The 19354-nt window shown below is 46.0% G+C and overlaps 6 protein-coding genes across 6 annotated transcripts; 3 read left to right on the top strand and 3 right to left on the bottom strand.

Moving 5' to 3' along the window:
• Positions 1 to 5894: 5894 nt before the first annotated feature.
• PENARI_c005G07549 (uncharacterized protein) lies at positions 5895 to 6833 on the bottom strand (the record flags this gene model as incomplete). Its single annotated transcript, XM_022629858.1, has 3 exons — positions 5895 to 6380; positions 6462 to 6614; positions 6696 to 6833. 3 exons carry the CDS (start codon positions 6831 to 6833, stop codon positions 5895 to 5897), a joined length of 777 nt encoding a protein of 258 aa, XP_022490319.1.
• Positions 6834 to 7119: 286 nt separating this feature from the next.
• PENARI_c005G11326 (uncharacterized protein) lies at positions 7120 to 7681 on the bottom strand (the record flags this gene model as incomplete). Its single annotated transcript, XM_022630043.1, has 3 exons — positions 7120 to 7145; positions 7321 to 7432; positions 7514 to 7681. The coding sequence occupies 3 exons, from the start codon at positions 7679 to 7681 to the stop codon at positions 7120 to 7122; spliced, it is 306 nt and encodes a 101-aa protein (XP_022490245.1).
• Positions 7682 to 8037: 356 nt separating this feature from the next.
• On the top strand, positions 8038 to 9522 carry PENARI_c005G09530 (glutamate-5-semialdehyde dehydrogenase; the record flags this gene model as incomplete). The annotated part of the gene is made up of 3 exons (XM_022629957.1): positions 8038 to 8338; positions 8391 to 8552; positions 8609 to 9522. The coding sequence occupies 3 exons, from the start codon at positions 8038 to 8040 to the stop codon at positions 9520 to 9522; spliced, it is 1377 nt and encodes a 458-aa protein (XP_022490162.1).
• A 296-nt stretch (positions 9523 to 9818) lies between these two features.
• Positions 9819 to 12334, bottom strand: PENARI_c005G07023 (uncharacterized protein; the record flags this gene model as incomplete). Its single annotated transcript, XM_022629832.1, has 8 exons — positions 9819 to 9896; positions 9971 to 10338; positions 10428 to 10532; positions 11101 to 11255; positions 11316 to 11452; positions 11505 to 11780; positions 11849 to 12169; positions 12230 to 12334. The coding sequence occupies 8 exons, from the start codon at positions 12332 to 12334 to the stop codon at positions 9819 to 9821; spliced, it is 1545 nt and encodes a 514-aa protein (XP_022490368.1).
• Positions 12335 to 13115: 781 nt separating this feature from the next.
• Positions 13116 to 14197, top strand: PENARI_c005G10496 (RNA-binding protein; the record flags this gene model as incomplete). Its single annotated transcript, XM_022630010.1, has 5 exons — positions 13116 to 13198; positions 13425 to 13481; positions 13534 to 13633; positions 13689 to 14088; positions 14145 to 14197. The coding sequence occupies 5 exons, from the start codon at positions 13116 to 13118 to the stop codon at positions 14195 to 14197; spliced, it is 693 nt and encodes a 230-aa protein (XP_022490169.1).
• A 755-nt stretch (positions 14198 to 14952) lies between these two features.
• On the top strand, positions 14953 to 19163 carry PENARI_c005G09950 (uncharacterized protein; the record flags this gene model as incomplete). Its single annotated transcript, XM_022629977.1, has 5 exons — positions 14953 to 14991; positions 15036 to 17670; positions 17720 to 18205; positions 18255 to 18436; positions 18489 to 19163. 5 exons carry the CDS (start codon positions 14953 to 14955, stop codon positions 19161 to 19163), a joined length of 4017 nt encoding a protein of 1338 aa, XP_022490086.1.
• Positions 19164 to 19354: the final 191 nt, after the last annotated feature.

Genomic DNA, 19354 nt, shown 5'->3' with positions numbered 1-19354 from the left:
AAGAAGTAATAACGCGTATCGATAGATTAGGGTAGGTAGAAGAAGCTATATATAAGCAGACCGACGGCTTATCCCCGACGCCGAATTCGACCAATAAGAGGCGGCTATAGCGATGCAGTTTATGTAAAACGCCTAGACACAAGAGAAATAGGTGCCTAGAGAGGTCTGAATAGCTTCAATATTAATTATATAGCGTTATGGTTGAAAAAATTGAAAAATAATAGCATATCTAATAGGTGGGTGCGGCGCTCGTATGACTGCGGCGCTCGCTTGCATGATGCGTTAATCTAAGTAGTATAGTTTCAAAGCTCTTTAGTAATATAAGATTATAGATTAAGTACTTATAGTTAGTACTAATAATATATTAATATTGATACTATAATATTGAGTATATATGAATTACTATACTTAAATTAAGTAATAGTTCCACAATTATTTGGGCCCCTTATATAACTTACATTATTTAGCTTAATCTAGATAATCTTAGGAAAATAAAAGTATTTATAAAAAATTAGAGTACGGAGACCGATTAGTTAAATAACAGTATAAGGTACAAAATAGAAGTTATTAATATGCTTTATAGGTTATATCTTTACAAATAGCAAAGAAGTAAGCAATAGTAGTATTTTATTAGTTAGTAAAACGGATAGGGAAGAGGAGAAGCTTCGAATCTCCGAGGACTATCTAACTACACGTAGGTTACGGGTTATATAACCACCCGGGTTATATAATCTTAATAATATATCCCTATTATCTTACCCATTCTACAGATACTAGTCATATGTTCCTTCCCACTCCGCTCCACTATATTGGCCCAACAACCAACGCACCATTTTATTTTTCTTCCTACACCTCCCCTATTGCTCCAATTGCAATGAAATTAGGACCAAAAGATAGCAAAACGGCGCAGCTATCTACGTCCCAAAGGTCAGCTATTATCTATGCTTATAAGAATGGCGCTACGCAAGTGCAATTAGCTAATGACTTTGGCTACTCTCGGCGTACAATCTACAATACGCTAAAACGCTATTTAGAAGGCGAAAAGCTAGAGAATCGCGAAAAAAGCGGCCGTCCCGCTATTATTAGTGAGCGCGCTTAGTCTTACCTCTATTTATAGGCACGTCGGCATCCGTTTTGGACCTATAAATAGCTAGGTGCTGCTACAGCTCAGTATCCGTCACCCTCCACTATTCGTCGAATTTTAAAGCGATTCGGACTTAGAAAATAGCGATCGAAACAGAAAATATCAATTAAGCCTCCTCTTATAAGGAAGAGGCTAAAATTTACGCGAAAATAGCGACGTAAAAGCTTCTAATCGTAGATCTTCTCGGACGAGTGTTCGGTGTAGCGAACCTCGAACTTTGGGCTACAATAGTGCTTCCGTACGACCTCTAAGGGGCTTCGCCGCGACCTTGTGAATGCCAAAGTACACGTTAAAGATATTTTACAAATAGTTTAGGCCGGAATCTAGATAGGAGGTCGAATAGATTTAATAATTATAGAACGGGACGAAGAATCGCGGTCGGGAAGGGGTTATACTACAAAGTCGTATATTTCGACGCTTGAAAAAGGTCTGATGCTAATCTATACCCCTAATTTAGTATTTAGCAAGATAACGCGACGATTCACCTAGCAAAGGACACGTAAGTGTGGTTTAAAACCCACGGAGTATACGTCGAAGACTAGCCCACACACTCACCCGATTTGAACCCAATTGAACTAGTATAGCGCTAGTTAAAAGTGAAACTTTTTGCAATACTTCTAGAGCTTATTGGCCAAGGAAGGTCGGAGGCAGACTGGAAATATTTTAAGAAATGCCTAGTGGAAGCTTAGGCATTAGATCAGTCAAAGATAGATTCGCCAATATTAAGTATAGGAAGACGTTTAAAGGTAGTGAGGAAGGCTAAGGGGTATTACACAAAATATTAAGCGAATTTTTGAAAGTGCTATTATTAAGCAACCCTGAAATTTAATTGTAATATTATAGACCATAAAATGGTGGTGCTATATACTGTGTAAGTGATATATATATTTTGAGAGGGGACCCGAAAAAAGTGGAGTGGGAAGGAACATTTGGTAGGTGATGTATTATACTAACTAACTTTTCTATTGTTATATAGGTCCAAGACCTACTTACTATATACACTAATATAAGTATGTAATCGTAGGAGTCATTTTATAACCTTAAGACTAAGGAGCTAAGACTTATTATAGGATATGTAAACTCGCTATAATATTTTTATTTATTTAACTTTCTAAATAGCTCTAATTTACCCCTAATAATTTTTATTCTTAGTATAACTAGGACTACTTGGCGTTAAGTTAAAAGGAGTAGTAATAGATCGAATATCTATTTTATATTATATAGGCTTTCTACAGATTTATAACTCTTCTTTTAAAGACTAAGGATATTAGTATTTATAAAATCCTTAATACCTATAACAAGCTCCTTACGTATCTCGAAAAGTCGACGTGTATAATAAAATAGAGAAAGGTTACTTAGAAGTAGCTTATACTTAACGTTACTTCTTTAGAGGTAGTAAAGAAGAAGCTTTCGTAATATTATAGTATAACTAATATAATTAATAATAACCTCTACGTAATTAGTACAGCACTATTCTCTCGCTATTATAAAAACTTTAGTTTTATTGAGGAAAGGACTAGGATAATATAGGTAATAACTAACGTAATTCCCGGTCGAGCGGCCACCCTCACGTAAAACGCGTCAATTAATTAGACCTTCCTTCTTCAAACACCCACTATGCCACCAATTCGTACTCAATCCTCTCGAAATTTAATTGAGCAAGAAGGTAGGGTCTTATTAGCTATTTAGGCTATTTAAAAGAAAGAAATCTCTATAGTTCAAGAAGTAGCGCGTCTTTTTAATATACCCCGTACGACGCTCCGCCGCCGCCTCGCTAGTACTATAAACCGCGTCGAAACTCGCGCGAATAGCTATAAATTGACAAAAATTGAAGAAGACTCGCTTCGAAAATAGATACTCTCAATTGATTCTCGCGGAGTAGCCCCTCGGCCTTCTTCTATACGAGAGATAGTAGACTTACTACTTACGGCGCGTAGATCTACCCTCCTCTTTCGGTCGGTAAGAATTAGGTTATAGAATTCGTGAAAAGGTATTCCGACCTCTCGAGTAGGTTTTCGAGGCGCTATAATTATACGCGTGCTAAATACGAAGACCCTAAAATTATTTCTAAATAGTTTTCTCTTATCTAAAAAACGATCCTTTCGTACGGTATCGATCCTAACGATATCTATAACTTCGACGAGACTAGTTTTATAATAGGCTTAATTATAACCGCGAAAGTTATTATAATAAAGGAATTCTATAGTCGGAGAGCACTTTTATAACCTAGAACTCGCGCGTAGGTTACTATAATTAAGTGTATAAACGCGTTAGGGTAGGCGCTTCCTCCGTGCGTGATTTTTAAGGGCAAAGTCTTTATTAAATCTTAGTTCGACGGCCTTCTAAATAATTAGAGACTTAAGATTAGTCCGAACGGGTAGACGTCCTATAAAATTAGCCTTTAGTGGCTCGAAAAGCTCTTTATTCCGTCTACTTCTTCGCGTACGAAAGGGAAGTATAGACTCTTAATACTTAATAGCTATAGGAGTTATTTAACCCCGTAATTCGACTAAATTTACGAAAAAAACGATATTATCGTAATTTATATATATCCGCACTCGTTTTACCTTTTATAGCCTCTTAATATCGGCTATTTTACGGTGTTAAAGCGCTCGTATAGCTAGCTTATCGAAAGTAAAATACGGCTCCGGATTAATTATATCGATAAACTTAATTTCCTCACGGCCTACCCGTCCGCACGAATTAAGGCATTTAAATCGGAGACTATTAAGAATAGCTTCGCCGCCGCCGGTTTAATACCTTATAACCCTAATCGAGTAATCTCGAAGCTCGATATTCGCCTCTAAACCCCGACACCCCTCTTAAGCCGGGAAAGCGAGTAGGAGCTAAAAACGCCTTTAAATTACGTACAATTACAAAAATAAGCTTCTTTAATAAAAGCCTTACTAAAGTAGCGCTCTAAAAGCCCTACGAGTCCACTTAATTATGCGATAAATTAGGTTTTAAAAGCCTATTAAATCACAATATAATCGGCAGCTATTCTCGAGAAAGAAGTAAGCGATTTACGCGCTAAAAACGAGACGAAGAAGCGAAAAAGGACTAGATCTACACGGCAAATAGCTTCTAAAGAAGGTCTATCAGTTTTAGAGGCCTCTACCTTAGCAATGCAGCTAGAGCAGGCAATTTTAGCGCAAGTATCCCGTGAGGCAAGACCGGCTCCCGCACCTTTACAGCCACGTACGAGGGCCTTGTCGAAGTGCAGTATATATAGAATTCAGGGGCATAAATTGACTACATATCCTAATAGAACTCATTTTTAGCTTATTGAATTTTAATGGCGTTTTGGTTAAAAAATGCACTTTAATTGAATAGATAGGTGGTAGGGTGGCCGCTCGACCGGGGTGGCCGCTCGACCGGGAATTACGTTAGCGTACGACCTATTACGTAAGTTTTAAGTACTTTTAATATTATAAGCGATACTATTTAGATATATAATTAATATTTAAAGCCTAGTTAATAGTAATCGCTATTTTCGAGTTTATAATAAAATATAGGATCTTAGCCTTAGTATCTAGTATATATAATAAGCTTGAAGGGATATATTAATAGTAAAAATTATGTAGAATTCCTATTACTTAGTCTATACTAACTTATATTCTAGGTATTATACGGACTCCTAACTATATATTCTAGAAGCATTGCTAGTATTAAAGTTCTATTAACCCTATTAGAGCCTAACTAGTATCGTAATAGCTATATAGGAGCTTATTCCAAATAAAGTAAGAACTCTTAATCCGTACGCCTAATTAAGCTAATATAAATAAGGAGGCTGGTAGAACTAGCCCGATATATAAAGTCCAAATATCAAATACTAAAAACCTATATAAAAAAATTTAATATAATAAATGCGTGGAATATCTCGTCCACCTCCTCCCTATATAAGCTTAAGCTTCCTGTCCCTTAGGCCTCCTTATTCGTCCTAAAAGCGAGATAAGGCCTTATTTCCAAGAAAAGCTTAGTCCTTAATTATTACTTTGCGGTGCTAATTAACTAACTAATATTAATTAGACGTTATATCAGAATAGCTAGCTAAGGCTCTCTTATTCCTTATTCATAAACCTAGCGTCTTCGGGACTCTAACATATAGCTATAAGGCCTTAGGAAGGCGTCGTAGTGTATTTCACTGTACATTATTAGGGCTTAAATGTATAAAGTTCTTAGCACCGCTAATACACCGAGGACTAGCAGTTTTACGCCTCGTCTCCGGCATAGGCGTCGCCGGCGACGTCTTATAATAAGAATGCCTAGTCTAATCGCCTAGGAAGCTGTTAAGACCACTGTCAGGGCTCAGCAATCGGAACGTGGACCAAAAAGGCCACCATGATTGCCGTCAGGCAATCATGCTCTTACACCGTATAAGTACGCGCTCTGCTCACGTGCCGACTAACCCAGTCAGTACGGCCACGGAGCCTGTTAGACCCCGAGGGTCCTAACAGAAGCGTAAGATAGCTTTATATTTATCTGAATCTATAGAACTATTTCCTCCCTTTTGATACCAAGGATCCTAATAGAATTATACGAGATAAAGAGTGAACTTAGATTACCATTTGATATATCAGAAGGCAACATTGTATCTCGTATACGCGGGTGACTCGGGAGTATCTATGGCGCGACACCGCCATGAGCTTCCTACATCATGTCGTAATATGATAATAACCCGGTAATAGTATTATAAACGATCATTAACGGAACAGTAACTCAAGCTCCGAATTGATACCCAAGAAATAACCTAAGGAATATCACCCATTAGATCCTCATCCATCTCCAAGCCAACTTCCTCCCCTAGAACTGGATTCACTTCAGAACCCGACCAAGCCTGTCCTTTATGAACACTGTCAACACATTCATCACTCAGGCCTAGGTTCTGATTGCTCTCGCTTAGATTGCCCACCAAGGCCTCCATTAAACTTCGCTCCCTCTGGAATTGGGATTGTATGTTCAATTCATGCGACAGTCGAGTGGACGAAGAAGTAGCCGAAAATCGCAGCATTGACGACACCGCATGATCTTGAGTCTGTAGTAACGTAGCGTCTAAAGCACCAGACAACACGAGAGACACAATCACAGACTCGGCAACTTCTCCACGCACGGGCAAAGGGAACACTTGTTTTGCAAGGTCGGCGACTGTTAAAGCTGCGAACGTCTTTCCAAGCTTGGTGATAGCCTGGCCGAAAAAGATGTTCACGACCTGGGAGACCAGGCCCATGTTATTGTCCTAGAAGGGTGTATTAGCTCTATAAATCAAGCACCCCCTTCCTTGAACACCCCCGGAGAATATTCATCTACTGCGACTTACATTCTGCCAGATATCTTCTGCCGAATCAACCTCAGATTTCAATCTTCGGATGTCACCTCGCTCGAAGGCGTGTGCAAGTATAACATAGGGCCTCGCCAGTGACTGATATATCTTCATCACATGAGGGGTGGTGATAGTTGGAGGTGGGTACAACTGACCCCAAAAGACTAGTTAGCAAAATGACAGAAAAGTAGAATCAGACGAAAAGCGGTGGTCAATGTTCAGTTTACGTACCCTGCCATGTTCAAGTAGACCTACTAGAACCCATTTTTTGTATGCATCCACCATGACCAAGCTCACAGAGCTAGCAACAGGTGTAGAGACGACAACGCCAAGGAAGTGAAGTGCCTTGCGCCAATCCTTGAGAGCCATGTACACCATACCGCCATAGAGGAAATACTGTAGATAATCTCGATAGGATATCTTAGATGAAAGACCAGATGCATCCGTCACAAAGGAGATACTAGACTCGTGTTCTGCACAAAGTACAGGAGGGTCCGAAGAGTGACGCCCAGGCACGATTGGAAGATGGCAAATGTGTTTGTCCAAGACCGGTAATGCACAGGAATATGCATTTGCCCGGAGACACAGCCGGACTAGTAAGAGGTGAGTTGACGTGAAAACAGCACATGATGGATCGAGACGCAACATAGCGTCTCTAATCAGCCTCGTAGCTAGGAGTGGCTGTGGACCGTTAGTAAATAAACCCAAGGACATAAAAAGAATAAACTTGCTTTAGATATAGCTTGTGAAGTATGTCCCACGATCTCAACAAGCTCACGCCACTCTCGCCCGACATATCTGACCTGAACCCTATCAAAATTCCTCAAGAAGTCTGCACTTCGTGTCCATAGCAAACCGGAAGGCTGGATTTTTGTTGGGATTGCTTCGCCAGTAGTTGCCTGCGCGGTTTGAATCTGCAGCCGAAGGATAAAAAGATATGGGATAGAATCCTTTGCTGGGTCGAAGCGCTGAACAGGAAGGAAGACAAATGTTAGCAGTAGCTCTATCAAACACTCATTCATGCGTGCTATAAAACAAGATCCACTGACATCGAGGATTGATTCGTCATTGGCAAGGGTGTCAAGGGCCTTAGTGGACAGAAGCCGCCTCAAGTATTCGACCAACTCGCGAAGTCGACGGTCATAATCGCCACTGGAAAGTTTGGCAGAGTCGTGTACATGGGCCGATGCAGCGGCAAGGTCCGAGACAAGTGTCATTTCAGCGATGCAGGGCCTGAAATGCCCTGGAAATATGTCGAAAGACGTGAACAATGCGGAGTAACTGTTTCAAGGTTGCAACACGACCGCAGGGGTAGAGGGAAAAACCAACGCTAAACTTGATAAAAGAGCAAGTCCCAAAAGAGAGAGAAAGAAAAAAGGAATATTTAGAGCTAAGTTGACAAAGACGGAGTATAGAAGAGAAGAGAGAAAGAGAGAGAGAGCTACGGTTAACAATAGCTTCTTCCCCCGGGGCGGGAGACACCGAGCGGGATCGATAGCGTGCCCCTCCAAACCTTGACTCATTTCTCAGTTTTCAAACTCCCAGCTTTCCACCTTTTCAATTATTCCATACCATGTCGCTGACTGGCTCGGCTGCGATTGATGTCGCTCGTAGCGCATCGCTTGCCTCTCGTCGCCTCGCAACATTATCCAACGCTGCCCGCAACGAAGCGTTGACGGCGCTCCATCGTGCATTGGATGTGAACCGAGAGGTTATTCTCGCTGCCAATGCGAGGGACTTAGAAGCTGCCAATCGTGCGGCTGATAATGGAGACCTAAGTCATAGTGTGATCAAGAGACTTGACTTGTCGCGGCCTGGAAAGTATGATGACATGCTCGAGGGCATACTGAGTGTGCGAGATCTGGAAGATCCTGGTATGCATAACACTTATATTGATTCGGATAGACACTGACACAAATGCAATAGTTGGCAAAGTGACACTGCGAACTCTCCTTGACGATGGTCTGACCCTCGAGAGAGTCAGCTGCCCTATTGGTGTTCTGCTGATCATCTTCGAAGCCCGCCCAGAGGTCATAGCCAATATCGCTGCGTTGGCTATCAAGTCCGGCAATGCTGCTATCTTGAAAGGTACACGTGCCCTCAGCAAAGTTACTACTGCAGATTTTATTGACGTGAATCTATAGGCGGGAAGGAATCCATCGAGTCTTTTGAGACAATTGCAAAAGTTGTATCTGAAGCTGTTGCTGGTTCACAGGTGCCAGTGGCATCAGTTCAGTTGGTTAAGACACGCGATGCCGTGTCTTCCCTCCTGGCTCAAGATTCGTTGATTGACCTGGTCATCCCTCGTGGCTCCAACGAGCTTGTTCGATTTGTGAAGGATAATACGAAAATCCCTGTGCTTGGACATGCGGACGGTCTTTGCTCTGCTTACATTCACTCTGATGCCAACACCGAAACTGCTATGAAAGTCATTGTGGACTCGAAAACAGACTATCCGGCGGCGTGCAACTCACTGGAGACCTTGCTTGTCCACGAGGACATCCTTGAGTCGGTTTTCCCCGTGGTAGCTACTGCACTCTTGGACAAAGGCGTGTCTCTCCGCTGTGATGCTACATCAAAAGCCGCTTTGACAAAAGCGCTGCCTGCCGAGAAGACGGCGCACTTACAGCTGGCCACTGAATCCGACTACGATACTGAATTTCTGGACCTCGTTTTAGCCGTGAAGACTGTTCCTTCGGCCAACTCCTCGATTGCTGCAGTGGAGGCTGCTATCGCTCACATCAACTCACACTCATCCAAACATACGGATATCATTTTGACTGAGTCACAAGAGGTGGCGAATATGTTCATGAGCGGCATTGACAGTGCAGGTGTTTTCTGGAATGCATCTTCTAGATTTGCCGATGGGATGAGGTTTGGATTTGGCACGGAAGTCGGCATCAGCACCAACAAAATCCATTCCCGAGGGCCAGTTGGCCTTGAGGGTTTGACCATTTACAAGTACTTGATTCGAGGAAATGGCCATCGGGCGGCTGACTACCATGATGGTGCAGGAGGACGGAAATACCTTCACACAAACCTACCTCTAAGCCAGTAAGTAGTAACTTACTGGCTCATGTATAGTGCAATTTAAAAATATTTTTCTTTTCCCTCTTGATTGTTCCCGTTCAAAAAAAACATGTCATAAGAAAAAACTAGGACAAAGCCTGATTCAATTTTCTTTTGCCCCTTCATTCGTAAATTCTCATTTCCCAGTCCAACCAAAGACGTTCCGCCATTTTAAGTACAAAGACTTGATATCGCTGGCTAGGACTGGAATGATTCCAGGCACTAGACAGGCTAGTGTGATGATATATCCACACTGCACTGTCATCCCCCCAAACACAAAGTCCCTTAGACCTTGAAACCCTTAGACCTTCTGCGACCACGGGCACGCTCGAACTTGCGGCCCTTGCTGCCAACGTAGGGCTTCTGTTTTGAGTTAGCATATAGAAGATAAACCCCAATTCCATTGAATGGAGGCCCAAATATCCTGTCAAACGCACCTTGTCAGTGTGGGGACCGAAGCCGAAGTGCTTCACGGCCTCACGGGAGTTCTTGGGTCCACGGAGGAGGAGGGTGTTGGCACCGGTGGGAGCGCGGAGAGCAAGCTGGTCCAGGGTCAAAGTCTCACCACCAGCCTTCTCAATGCGAGCGCGAGCGGTGGCGGTGAAGCGGAGAGCAGCGATCGAGAGCTTGGGAACGTTCAGGAGGCGGTTGTCATCGGTAACGGTGCCGATGACGACGACGGTCTTGCCCTTCTGGGCCTCGCTGATGTTCGCGACGGCACGCGAGAGCGAAACAGGGGGGCGGTTAATTCTCGACATAAAGAGACGACGGAGAACAGCCTTGTTGAAGTTGGACTCGGTACGGCCTATCATTCATCCCAAATCAGCCTTTTAGATCCTCCAAAGAGTGCGCCTTATGCGAACGAAAATCGTGAACGGGGGAGGGAATCCATACGAGCAAGGAAGCGGTAAAGCTTCACCAACACCTGCAAATAGACATTGTCGCTCTTGGGAGCCTTGCGGTGGCTGCTCCGCACATGGTGGCGGTCCAGGTCGATACCTGCGATTTGTACATGGTCAGCGGAATTGCGCAGGAAGCAGGGACAAAAGAATTCGAATTCGATGAATACTGTATGAAACAGTAGTCGACAAGTCGAAAAAGATAGAACATACCCATGGTTGCTATTGATCGACTACCTGGGAAATAGCTTGCTGTCGCACCCGTATGGAAAGTGTAGGAGGTTTTTGATCCTCCAGTTTCGGCTGGACGGTGGTGTGTGGGTTGAGCCCTACCCTAGACCTGATTAGGAAAGGCGAGGCACCTGACCACGTGGTCACATGACCAAATTGCCACTCTCCGGATCACGTGCAGGTATCCAGTCTCACGAAGCAAAATGTTAGCGCCAAAGTTGTACAAGTAGATTCCACACTTGGTCTATCATTATGTACAGGTTATCCCTCTTGATATGGGTAATCTCGAAGATCCATGCATGACTACCCAATGAAATGACAATCAGATATGAAACAATGCACTCATGCACCTCTAGTTATATTAGACTACTCTCTATCTCCCAAAGTGATTAGGAAATCCCGAGTCATTTCAAAGCTCAACCAACTGCTAGCCATACTGGGAGCAACTTTGAGAAGGTTCGGCCCTATTCCCTTGAACAACCCACGTAGCCCTTCCTCGGCAACAATCACCCTGACAGCATCCCAAATGGAGGTGTACTGGTACCCCATTCCCGACATTGTGTTAATTTGGAACCGTCGGCGGAGCACGTCACTATTCAAAAAAATGAGTTTTCTGGCAACCAAAACAGGATAAGGGGGAATCAAAACTCACAAAGGATAGGTGCATGTCTGAGCGACTGCTCCAGAGATCGCGCCAGCTAGTAATTTTCGATAGGGGCTGGGGTTCTTATCCCCATCCGGTGTCAGATATTTGCGCACTGATTCGTAGGTCATGAAATTGAGCCCCACCTATCGTTGGTCAGTTGGGAGGTCAAACGGGGTAATACAGTAGACGACTCACGTAGGGGGCCACTCCGGCGACAGTGGGGGCAATTCCACGATACAAAGCCTTGGTCCCACCCTCGTTTTTATATATCATCACCATTGTGGTGAACATGCCAGGTAATTTTTGGCCAGGGTCTCGTGATCCAAGGTCGGCAAATGAAGCGGACTGAATAGATAACCGAGTTCGAACAATGTCCAAAGGATAGGTGAAGGTGACCGAGGTGATCCCTGCAGCACCTCCACAAATAAGCCGACGCATGGGTGTCATCTCGCCATCGGGAGATTCGGCAAACTAGAGCAACACAAGCATCAGTCTGGATCCTCAGAGGAAGGCCTCGGTCTCTGTGCGGCATCACTCACTTTCTTGTAAAAGTTATAGCTTCCAAACTGCACCGCTGAATAGGGGATGATGCGAATGCAGTTGGTTCCATTCCCTCGCATGAAGCCCCGCCAACCTTCTTCACGGCCCATCTTCACGAGGGCCTTCCAAATTGACAACCTGTACTCCGTTCGACCAACGCTTTGAATTTGAAGGAGAATTTTCAACCGTTCCAGTGGTGAAACTATCGTCCTGGAAACTGCACCGGCGACTCCACCGGCCATGAAAGCAGCCACCACTGGCTCCGCGAGGTTGTTTCGAGTCCGATCCAATAGCGACGGAGCTTGCTTTGCGACAGTCTCCTGCTCAAAAACAATCAGTCTTCCTAGCTCACGTCGGACTAGAATTTCTCCAGGTTTTACCTTGACAGAATTCGAAGTGGGAAATTGAGACAAGTTTTGCAAGGCAGGCTTTGCAGCGCTTTCCAGCTCATGTTTCTGGGCGTCATTTTGGCGATCCAAGCTCATCTTGACGAACGGCACATCGAGTATTGCAGATGAGGGAGGAAGAACTTTACCCCAAATATGTTGAGGGTATAGACTCGAATCAGGTCAGGTCACTGTTGATCTCGATTGCGCAGCGTCCAGACGGATATTTTGATAGGCCGACGAAATAAGGAAGCACCGGAAATCTGTTTTGTATTGATGTAGTGCTGGCCATGAAGGTTGGCTATATTTCAAGGCCTGACGGTCTAAAAGCACATCGTTGGTCTGGCAGCTCCGAGGGATCGTATAGTCGATGAAAGGGTATGACAGTTCCAGTTGATTTCGAGGACCCGAGGGAAGAATTGGGTAGGTGACTTAACCCAATTCTGGCAGAAGAACAAATAGTATTGGAACAGAAGAGAAATATAGACTGTTGCCGATGTGAGAAGGGCAGGGAACGAGCTTTGGTGAGGTTGCGATAGAGGACCTCCCGACTTGCCGACAGACACGGTACCTCCCGATGGTCCGCCACTTACAATTCCCGGTACCGCATGAACACACACCTACTGTCTATACTTGTTAAGAATCATTCAAAATGTTTAGAAAATTGATCACTACTTAATGAGCCATCTTCTTTCGGTAGAATGACGTATTTAAGGAACATTTGGAACGTCACTTTCATCATTGGCGTTTCTGGCACTTGTGGTCGACCGTAGCACCTTCATCACCCAATTCTTTCAGCCTCGTCTCCTTCTCATACTGCTGTACTCTTGAAGCTTCTAAAGCTCTCTCCCCTTCTTCTTCCATCCTCTTGCACGACACAATGTCTCGCTCGGGAACCACTCTGTATGTCACCGGGTTCGGCCACGGCACCCGGGCTCGCGATCTTGCCTACGAATTCGAACGGTACGTGTCGCCTCTAGCTTCGCACCTACGACCTTCGATCCCCATCCTTCCGACGACGTAACGAGACCACAATCGATGGACTTGGAGGATATATGTTGCCTATTTTCTTTCAGTTTGGCCTTGCCCCCGCCCCCCTTCTTGGGCAACTGCTGGTCCTGGGGTCATTCGTCATAATTTTCTCCCAACTTGGACATCTGGAGCTGTGTAAGACTGATATTTGAAATAGCTATGGGCGTCTTGTTCGCTGTGATATTCCTGCTCCGCGCACCCCTTCTAGCCGGCTGTGAGTTACTATTTCGACACTTGCGATGGACTTGTTTCTGACCTCAGCCCAGGTTCGCGTTTGTTGAGTACGAAAGCCGCCGTGATGCTGATGATGCCTACCATGAAATGCATAACAAGCGTATCGGTCGCGATGATCTGCTGAAAATCGAGGTAATATTATGTCGCACACTGATTTCAATATGCCTGTCTCTAACCCCATCTACAGTGGGCCCGCACTCCCCCTTCTGCCTCTTGGCGCTTTGACTCGGGCCGTGAGCCAGGCCGTGATGCTGGCCGTGATGCTGGTCGTGACCGCCGCCGTGACCGCACCCCCCCTCGTCGTGGTCGTTCTCCCTCCCCCCGCCGCAGTCGTGGCGGTGAGTATTCTCCTCGCCGCGATGATCGGTATGAGCGGGACTATGACCGCGATTACGACCGCCGCGACCGTGATTCTGACCGCCGCGACCGTGACCACGATCGCCGTGACCGCGACCGCTCCCGCGACCGCTCCCGCAGCCCTGATGACCGTGAACGTGAAGGCAAGGATGACCGTGAAAGACGTGATGATGACCGTGAGCGCCGCGAGGAGGACCGTGAGGTTGTCACCAACGGTGAAGACAGGAAAGGTGAGACGCATCATCACTCAGACTAGATATTTTTCTCTTTGCTCATATCCACCCAGTACCCCTGGACCCAATGCCCTCTGCTCATGATGAGCTTGATACTGCTGAGTAGATCAACTCACTACCTCGTCCTCTCTCGGATCCCATTGATTGCAGAGGTGCCAGCTAGGCAAAGGATAAGGTTATTTCACTGAGGTGCCCATCGATGTGATCCTCGTCTCACCCCACGGCGGAAATTTTCGCGTGTTTTTTTCTTGTGCCTTTGTTGATTCCAAATGCCCATCATTCTCGGGCCCACCCGTCACCCTTCATTTTCTTTCTGAATCCCCCTCCCCCAAATATGCTTATCTTTATTTTTTTTTTGAGGTGTCGGTATTTATCCTGGTCAGCAGCTCGGAGTCCACCGAAGCGTCGAGCGAACGTTCCAAGTCCTCGCCCTCGTACCACGATGAATTCCAATCCGCCCTCCGTCTCATGTGCGCAATTTAATATGAAAGCGATTCCTGCCCTTCCCCGCCCTTCCCGACCGGTTGCAACTCAAAAATTCGTGTTTCTTTCAATGACTGTAGTGTTTTAGTTGTACGCGGGTTTAATGCTGTAGGAACCATTTAGAAGTCGGTTTTCTTCCAAAAGCTCAAGCCCGACATTTACGACCTCTCTCCTATTGCTTTCCATATACGGAGTACTCGAGCGATCAATAAACCATCAACAAACCTTGGAGTCCCCTTGGAAATTTGCCCCTTTGTAAGGCTATATCTCTACTCCCGATGACGTAGTGAGAACTTGATATGCGGGGAAAATAGCATCTCCCCATCTGTCAGTTCCTTGCACTTCTGTGAAAGTTATAGGAAATACCACTTCTTTGCAATGAACTCAAAGACACAAGGAATAAGTATTGCAATCGATGTATGATTTCCGCCCCTATGCTTCAACAAACTAACTGTCTATAGCGGGGCGGAACCTTTACAGACTGCGTGGGCAATCCCGGAACAGGACGCCTTGAAGATGATATTGTGATCAAATTGCTTTCTGAGGATCCGGCCAACTACAAAGATGCACCTTTGGAGGGTATCCGACGTATCCTCTCCAGATTCACAGACCGTGACATCCCCCGCGGAGAGCCTATAGATACTTCTTTGATCCAAAGTATCCGGATGGGCACAACTGTGGCAACCAACGCGTTGCTGGAACGAAAAGGAGAGAAGATTGCACTTGTGGTCACTAAGGGCTTCAAGGACTGTCTTTTGATTGGGAATCAGTCCCGCCCCAAAATCTTCGACCTAGCCATCAAACGTCCCGATGTGCTATATGGGGAAGTGATTGAAGTGGATGAAAGGGTCACTTTGGAGGACTACGCAGAAGATCCACAACGGAATACCACTGCCACTGTCCCCCGGGAGCAGACTGCTCCAGAGGATGACGTCGTTCGTGGCCTTTCTTCTGAAGCAGTTCGTATCCTAAAACGCCCATCCGAGAGCTCCGTGAGGTCCCAGCTACAGAAGGTATACGACAGTGGAATCCGAAGCATAGCCGTATGTTTTGTTCATGGATACACATTTCCAGATCACGAGGCACTGGTTGGAAGAGTCGCCAGCGAGATCGGCTTTCAACATGTCAGTTTGAGTCACCAGCTCATGCCTATGATCAAACTCGTGCCACGTACCACTTCAGCATGCGCGGATGCATACCTGACCCCGGTTATCAAGAAGTATATTTCGGGGTTCCAGGCTGGATTCGAGGGTGGACTAGGAAGTGAAAGTGTCAAACAAGAAGGAGGCACCAAAGGCGCACGCTGTGAATTCATGCAATCGGACGGGGGCTTAGTGGACGTGGACCAGTTTTCAGGCTTACGAGCAATTCTTTCTGGCCCTGCTGGTGGAGTGGTCGGCTATGCGTTGACTTCGTATGATCCTCTGTCGAAGATCCCAGTGATCGGCTTCGATATGGGAGGGACAAGCACCGATGTCAGCAGGTATGGGTCTGGCCGATATGAACACGTGTTTGAGACAACGACTGCTGGTGTGACTATTCAGTCTCCTCAATTGGACATCAACACTGTGGCTGCAGGAGGTGGCTCAAGGTTATTCTACCGCAATGGACTATTTGTCGTGGGACCTGAATCCGCCGGTGCTCATCCAGGACCCGCGTGCTATCGCAAAGATGGCCCTTTGACGGTCACTGATGCCAACCTCTTTCTTGGGCGATTGGTTCCCGACTTTTTTCCAAGTATATTTGGTCCCAAGGAAGACCAGGGATTGGATGAGGATGCAAGCCGGCGCCTCTTTGAAAAACTCGCCAAGGATATCAACGAAGAATTGACCAAGGGAGGCCAAAGCAGAGACATGACCCCCGACGAGGTTGCATTTGGATTCATCAAAGTCGCCAATGAGACAATGACCCGACCAATTCGGTCCTTGACTGAGGCAAAGGGACATGATACTTCAAAACATAGGTTGGCCACCTTCGGAGGAGCTGGGGGACAGCATGCCGTTGCTATCGCTGAAAGCCTAGGGATTCGGCAGATTTTGATCCATCGGCACTCATCGGTGCTTTCGGCATACGGAATGGCTTTGGCAGATGTCGTTGATGAAAATCAAGAGCCAGAATCCAAGGTGTGGGGGAACGAGATTCGATACGAACTTAAGTTGAGATTACAAGAGCTCAAAAAGCGATCTGCACACAGGTTGAAAAACCAGGGCTTTGATGAACGTTCGATTGTATTTGAAGAATATCTCAACATGCGATATCGAGGCACCGAATCCGCTTTGATGATACTGAAACCTAGCAAGGAAGAGGCATTTTCTGACGAGTGGGCCTTTGGTGAGGCATTCGTGAGGCAACATGATCAAGAGTTTGGCTTTACTCTTCCAGGTCGAGATATTATTGTGGACGACGTGCGGGTGCGAGGTATTGGGAAAGGCTTCAAAGCATCCGAGAAGACTGTGGACCAGCAGATCCAAGAATCCAGTCCAAAGGATGTCTCAAGTGGGGAGTATCGCAAGTCCCTGGTGTATTTTGAGGGTGGTAGGGTTGAAACCCCAATCTATGAACTTGACGGCTTAGAAGTCGGTGATCGGGTGAGAGGCCCAGCAATTCTGGCCGATGGCACCCAGACTATCGTAGTGACACCTGGGGCATCGGCGCTCTTGACAAAGACTCACGTTGTTATCAACATCGGCGAATCTGATTACAGCAATCCCAAGACGAGCACCGAGGAAGTCAATCCGATACTTCTGAGTGTTTTCTCGCACAGGTTCATGGCCATTGCAGAGCAAATGGGACGAGCATTGCAGAAGACGAGCGTCAGCACCAATGTCAAGGAGCGACTCGACTATTCTTGCGCATTATTCGATGCAGAAGGCGGACTTGTCGCGAATGCACCACATCTGCCCGTCCATCTCGGAAGCATGTCGACCTGTGTACGAATGCAGGCCCAGATCTGGCAGGATAACCTGAAGCCTGGCGATGTCATTGTGTCGAATCACCCTGAATATGGTGGAACCCATCTTCCAGATATCACCGTTATTCAACCAGCATTTAGCCAGGGAAAGATCATCTTTTATGTTGCTTCCAGGGCACATCATGGTAGGCTTTTATCTCCCCCACAACGCGATGCTTTCTAACCCTTTTTCAGCGGATATTGGGGGGATCCTCCCAGGCTCCATGCCACCTCATTCAAAGGAGCTATACCAAGAAGGCGCAACCATCAAGAGTGAAAAGCTGGTGTCAGAAGGCAAATTCAACGAGGAACGGATCACAGAATTGCTGTACACAGAGCCAGCTCAATACCCCAACTGCAGTGGAACTCGTTGTCTGGCAGATAACCTGAACGACCTCAAGGCTCAAATCGCTGCGAACAAGAAAGGCATCAACTTGATTGGCACTTTAATTGAGGAATACGGCGAGGACGTTGTGCAATTCTATATGCATCAAATCCAGGAGAACGCAGAACTCAGCGTTCGTAATTTGCTGAAAGAAGCAAGCAAAAACTTTGCTGGACGAGACTTGAGTGCCATTGATTATATGGATGACGGAAGCCCGATTCAGTTAAAGATCTCTATAGACGCGGGCAAGGGCGAGGCCATTTTTGATTTTGAGGGAACAGGACCACAAGTTTATGGTAAGGATGTGTTCGACTTCTATTGACATTCGATCTGACTAGATACTAGGCAATATCAATGCACCGGAGGCTGTCACATATTCCGCAATAATCTATTGCCTGCGATGCCTGATTTCTGCAGACATCCCGCTGAACCAAGGCTGCTTGAAGCCGATTAACGTACGAATACCCCCGGGAAGTATTTTGTCCCCCTCGGAAACTGCTGCCGTTGTTGGTGGCAATGTACTAACGGTAAGACCATCCATCCCGACTGATAATGACATGGGCTCACCATTTTGGCCAGAGTCAACGGGTGACGGACGTCATTTTAAGATGCTTCAAAGCTTGTGCTGCCTCGCAGGGTGATACCAACAACCTCACGTTCGGTTTTGGGGGAAATCAGCTTGGCGAGACTGAAATGAAGGGATTTGGCTATTATGAGACCATCGCAGGTGGTAGCGGAGCTGGCCCGACATGGGAGGGCACCTCGGGGGTTCATACACACATGACCAACACCCGAATCACTGATGCGGAAGTATTTGAGCGGCGATATCCAGTCATACTTCGAGAGTTTTGCTGCAGACCAAACTCAGGAGGCAATGGTCAGCACCGCGGAGGGGATGGTGTCGTGCGAGATATTGAATTCCGGATTCCCGTGCAGGTCTCCATTCTTTCCGAGCGGAGAGTCTATCATCCCTATGGACTAGAGGGGGGAGAGGACGCAGAGTGTGGTCAAAACCTCTGGGTTCGTCCAGTGCAGAGAACAGATGGAAGCTGGGACGAAACATTTATCAACCTGGGTGCCAAAAACTCCGCCCAGATGCAAGCAGGGGAGCGAATTATTGTTCGCACCCCCGGGGGAGGAGGATGGGGTCTACCCAGTAATAAAAGCCAAATTCTTCGGCAGGAAGATGCTCGCCATGCTTGGCGAGGTGGTTCTATCGCCAACCGCGTGGCGACGCAGGAGGCGAGTATCTAGACTGTAGATCTTCCAAGTTGGTAGCAAGTCAATTGTGTTGAAAGATGTGTACAATATGATATTTGACACCTTTCACACCCCATGTACCCATCTGTAAACAACTACAATCCCAGGCACTCGAAAACGGGCAAAAAAAGAGGTGAAAAAAGGAGGCCAAAGAAGAGCAAAAACAATGCATGAAACGGTATACT

The sequence above is a fragment of the Penicillium arizonense genome, assembly GCF_001773325.1.
Source record: "Penicillium arizonense strain CBS 141311 chromosome Unknown PENARI_contig005, whole genome shotgun sequence".
In the NCBI taxonomy this organism is placed as follows: domain Eukaryota; kingdom Fungi; phylum Ascomycota; class Eurotiomycetes; order Eurotiales; family Aspergillaceae; genus Penicillium; species Penicillium arizonense.
The sequence above is the reverse complement of the archived record's forward strand: the minus strand, read 5'-3'. Positions and strand labels throughout refer to the sequence as shown.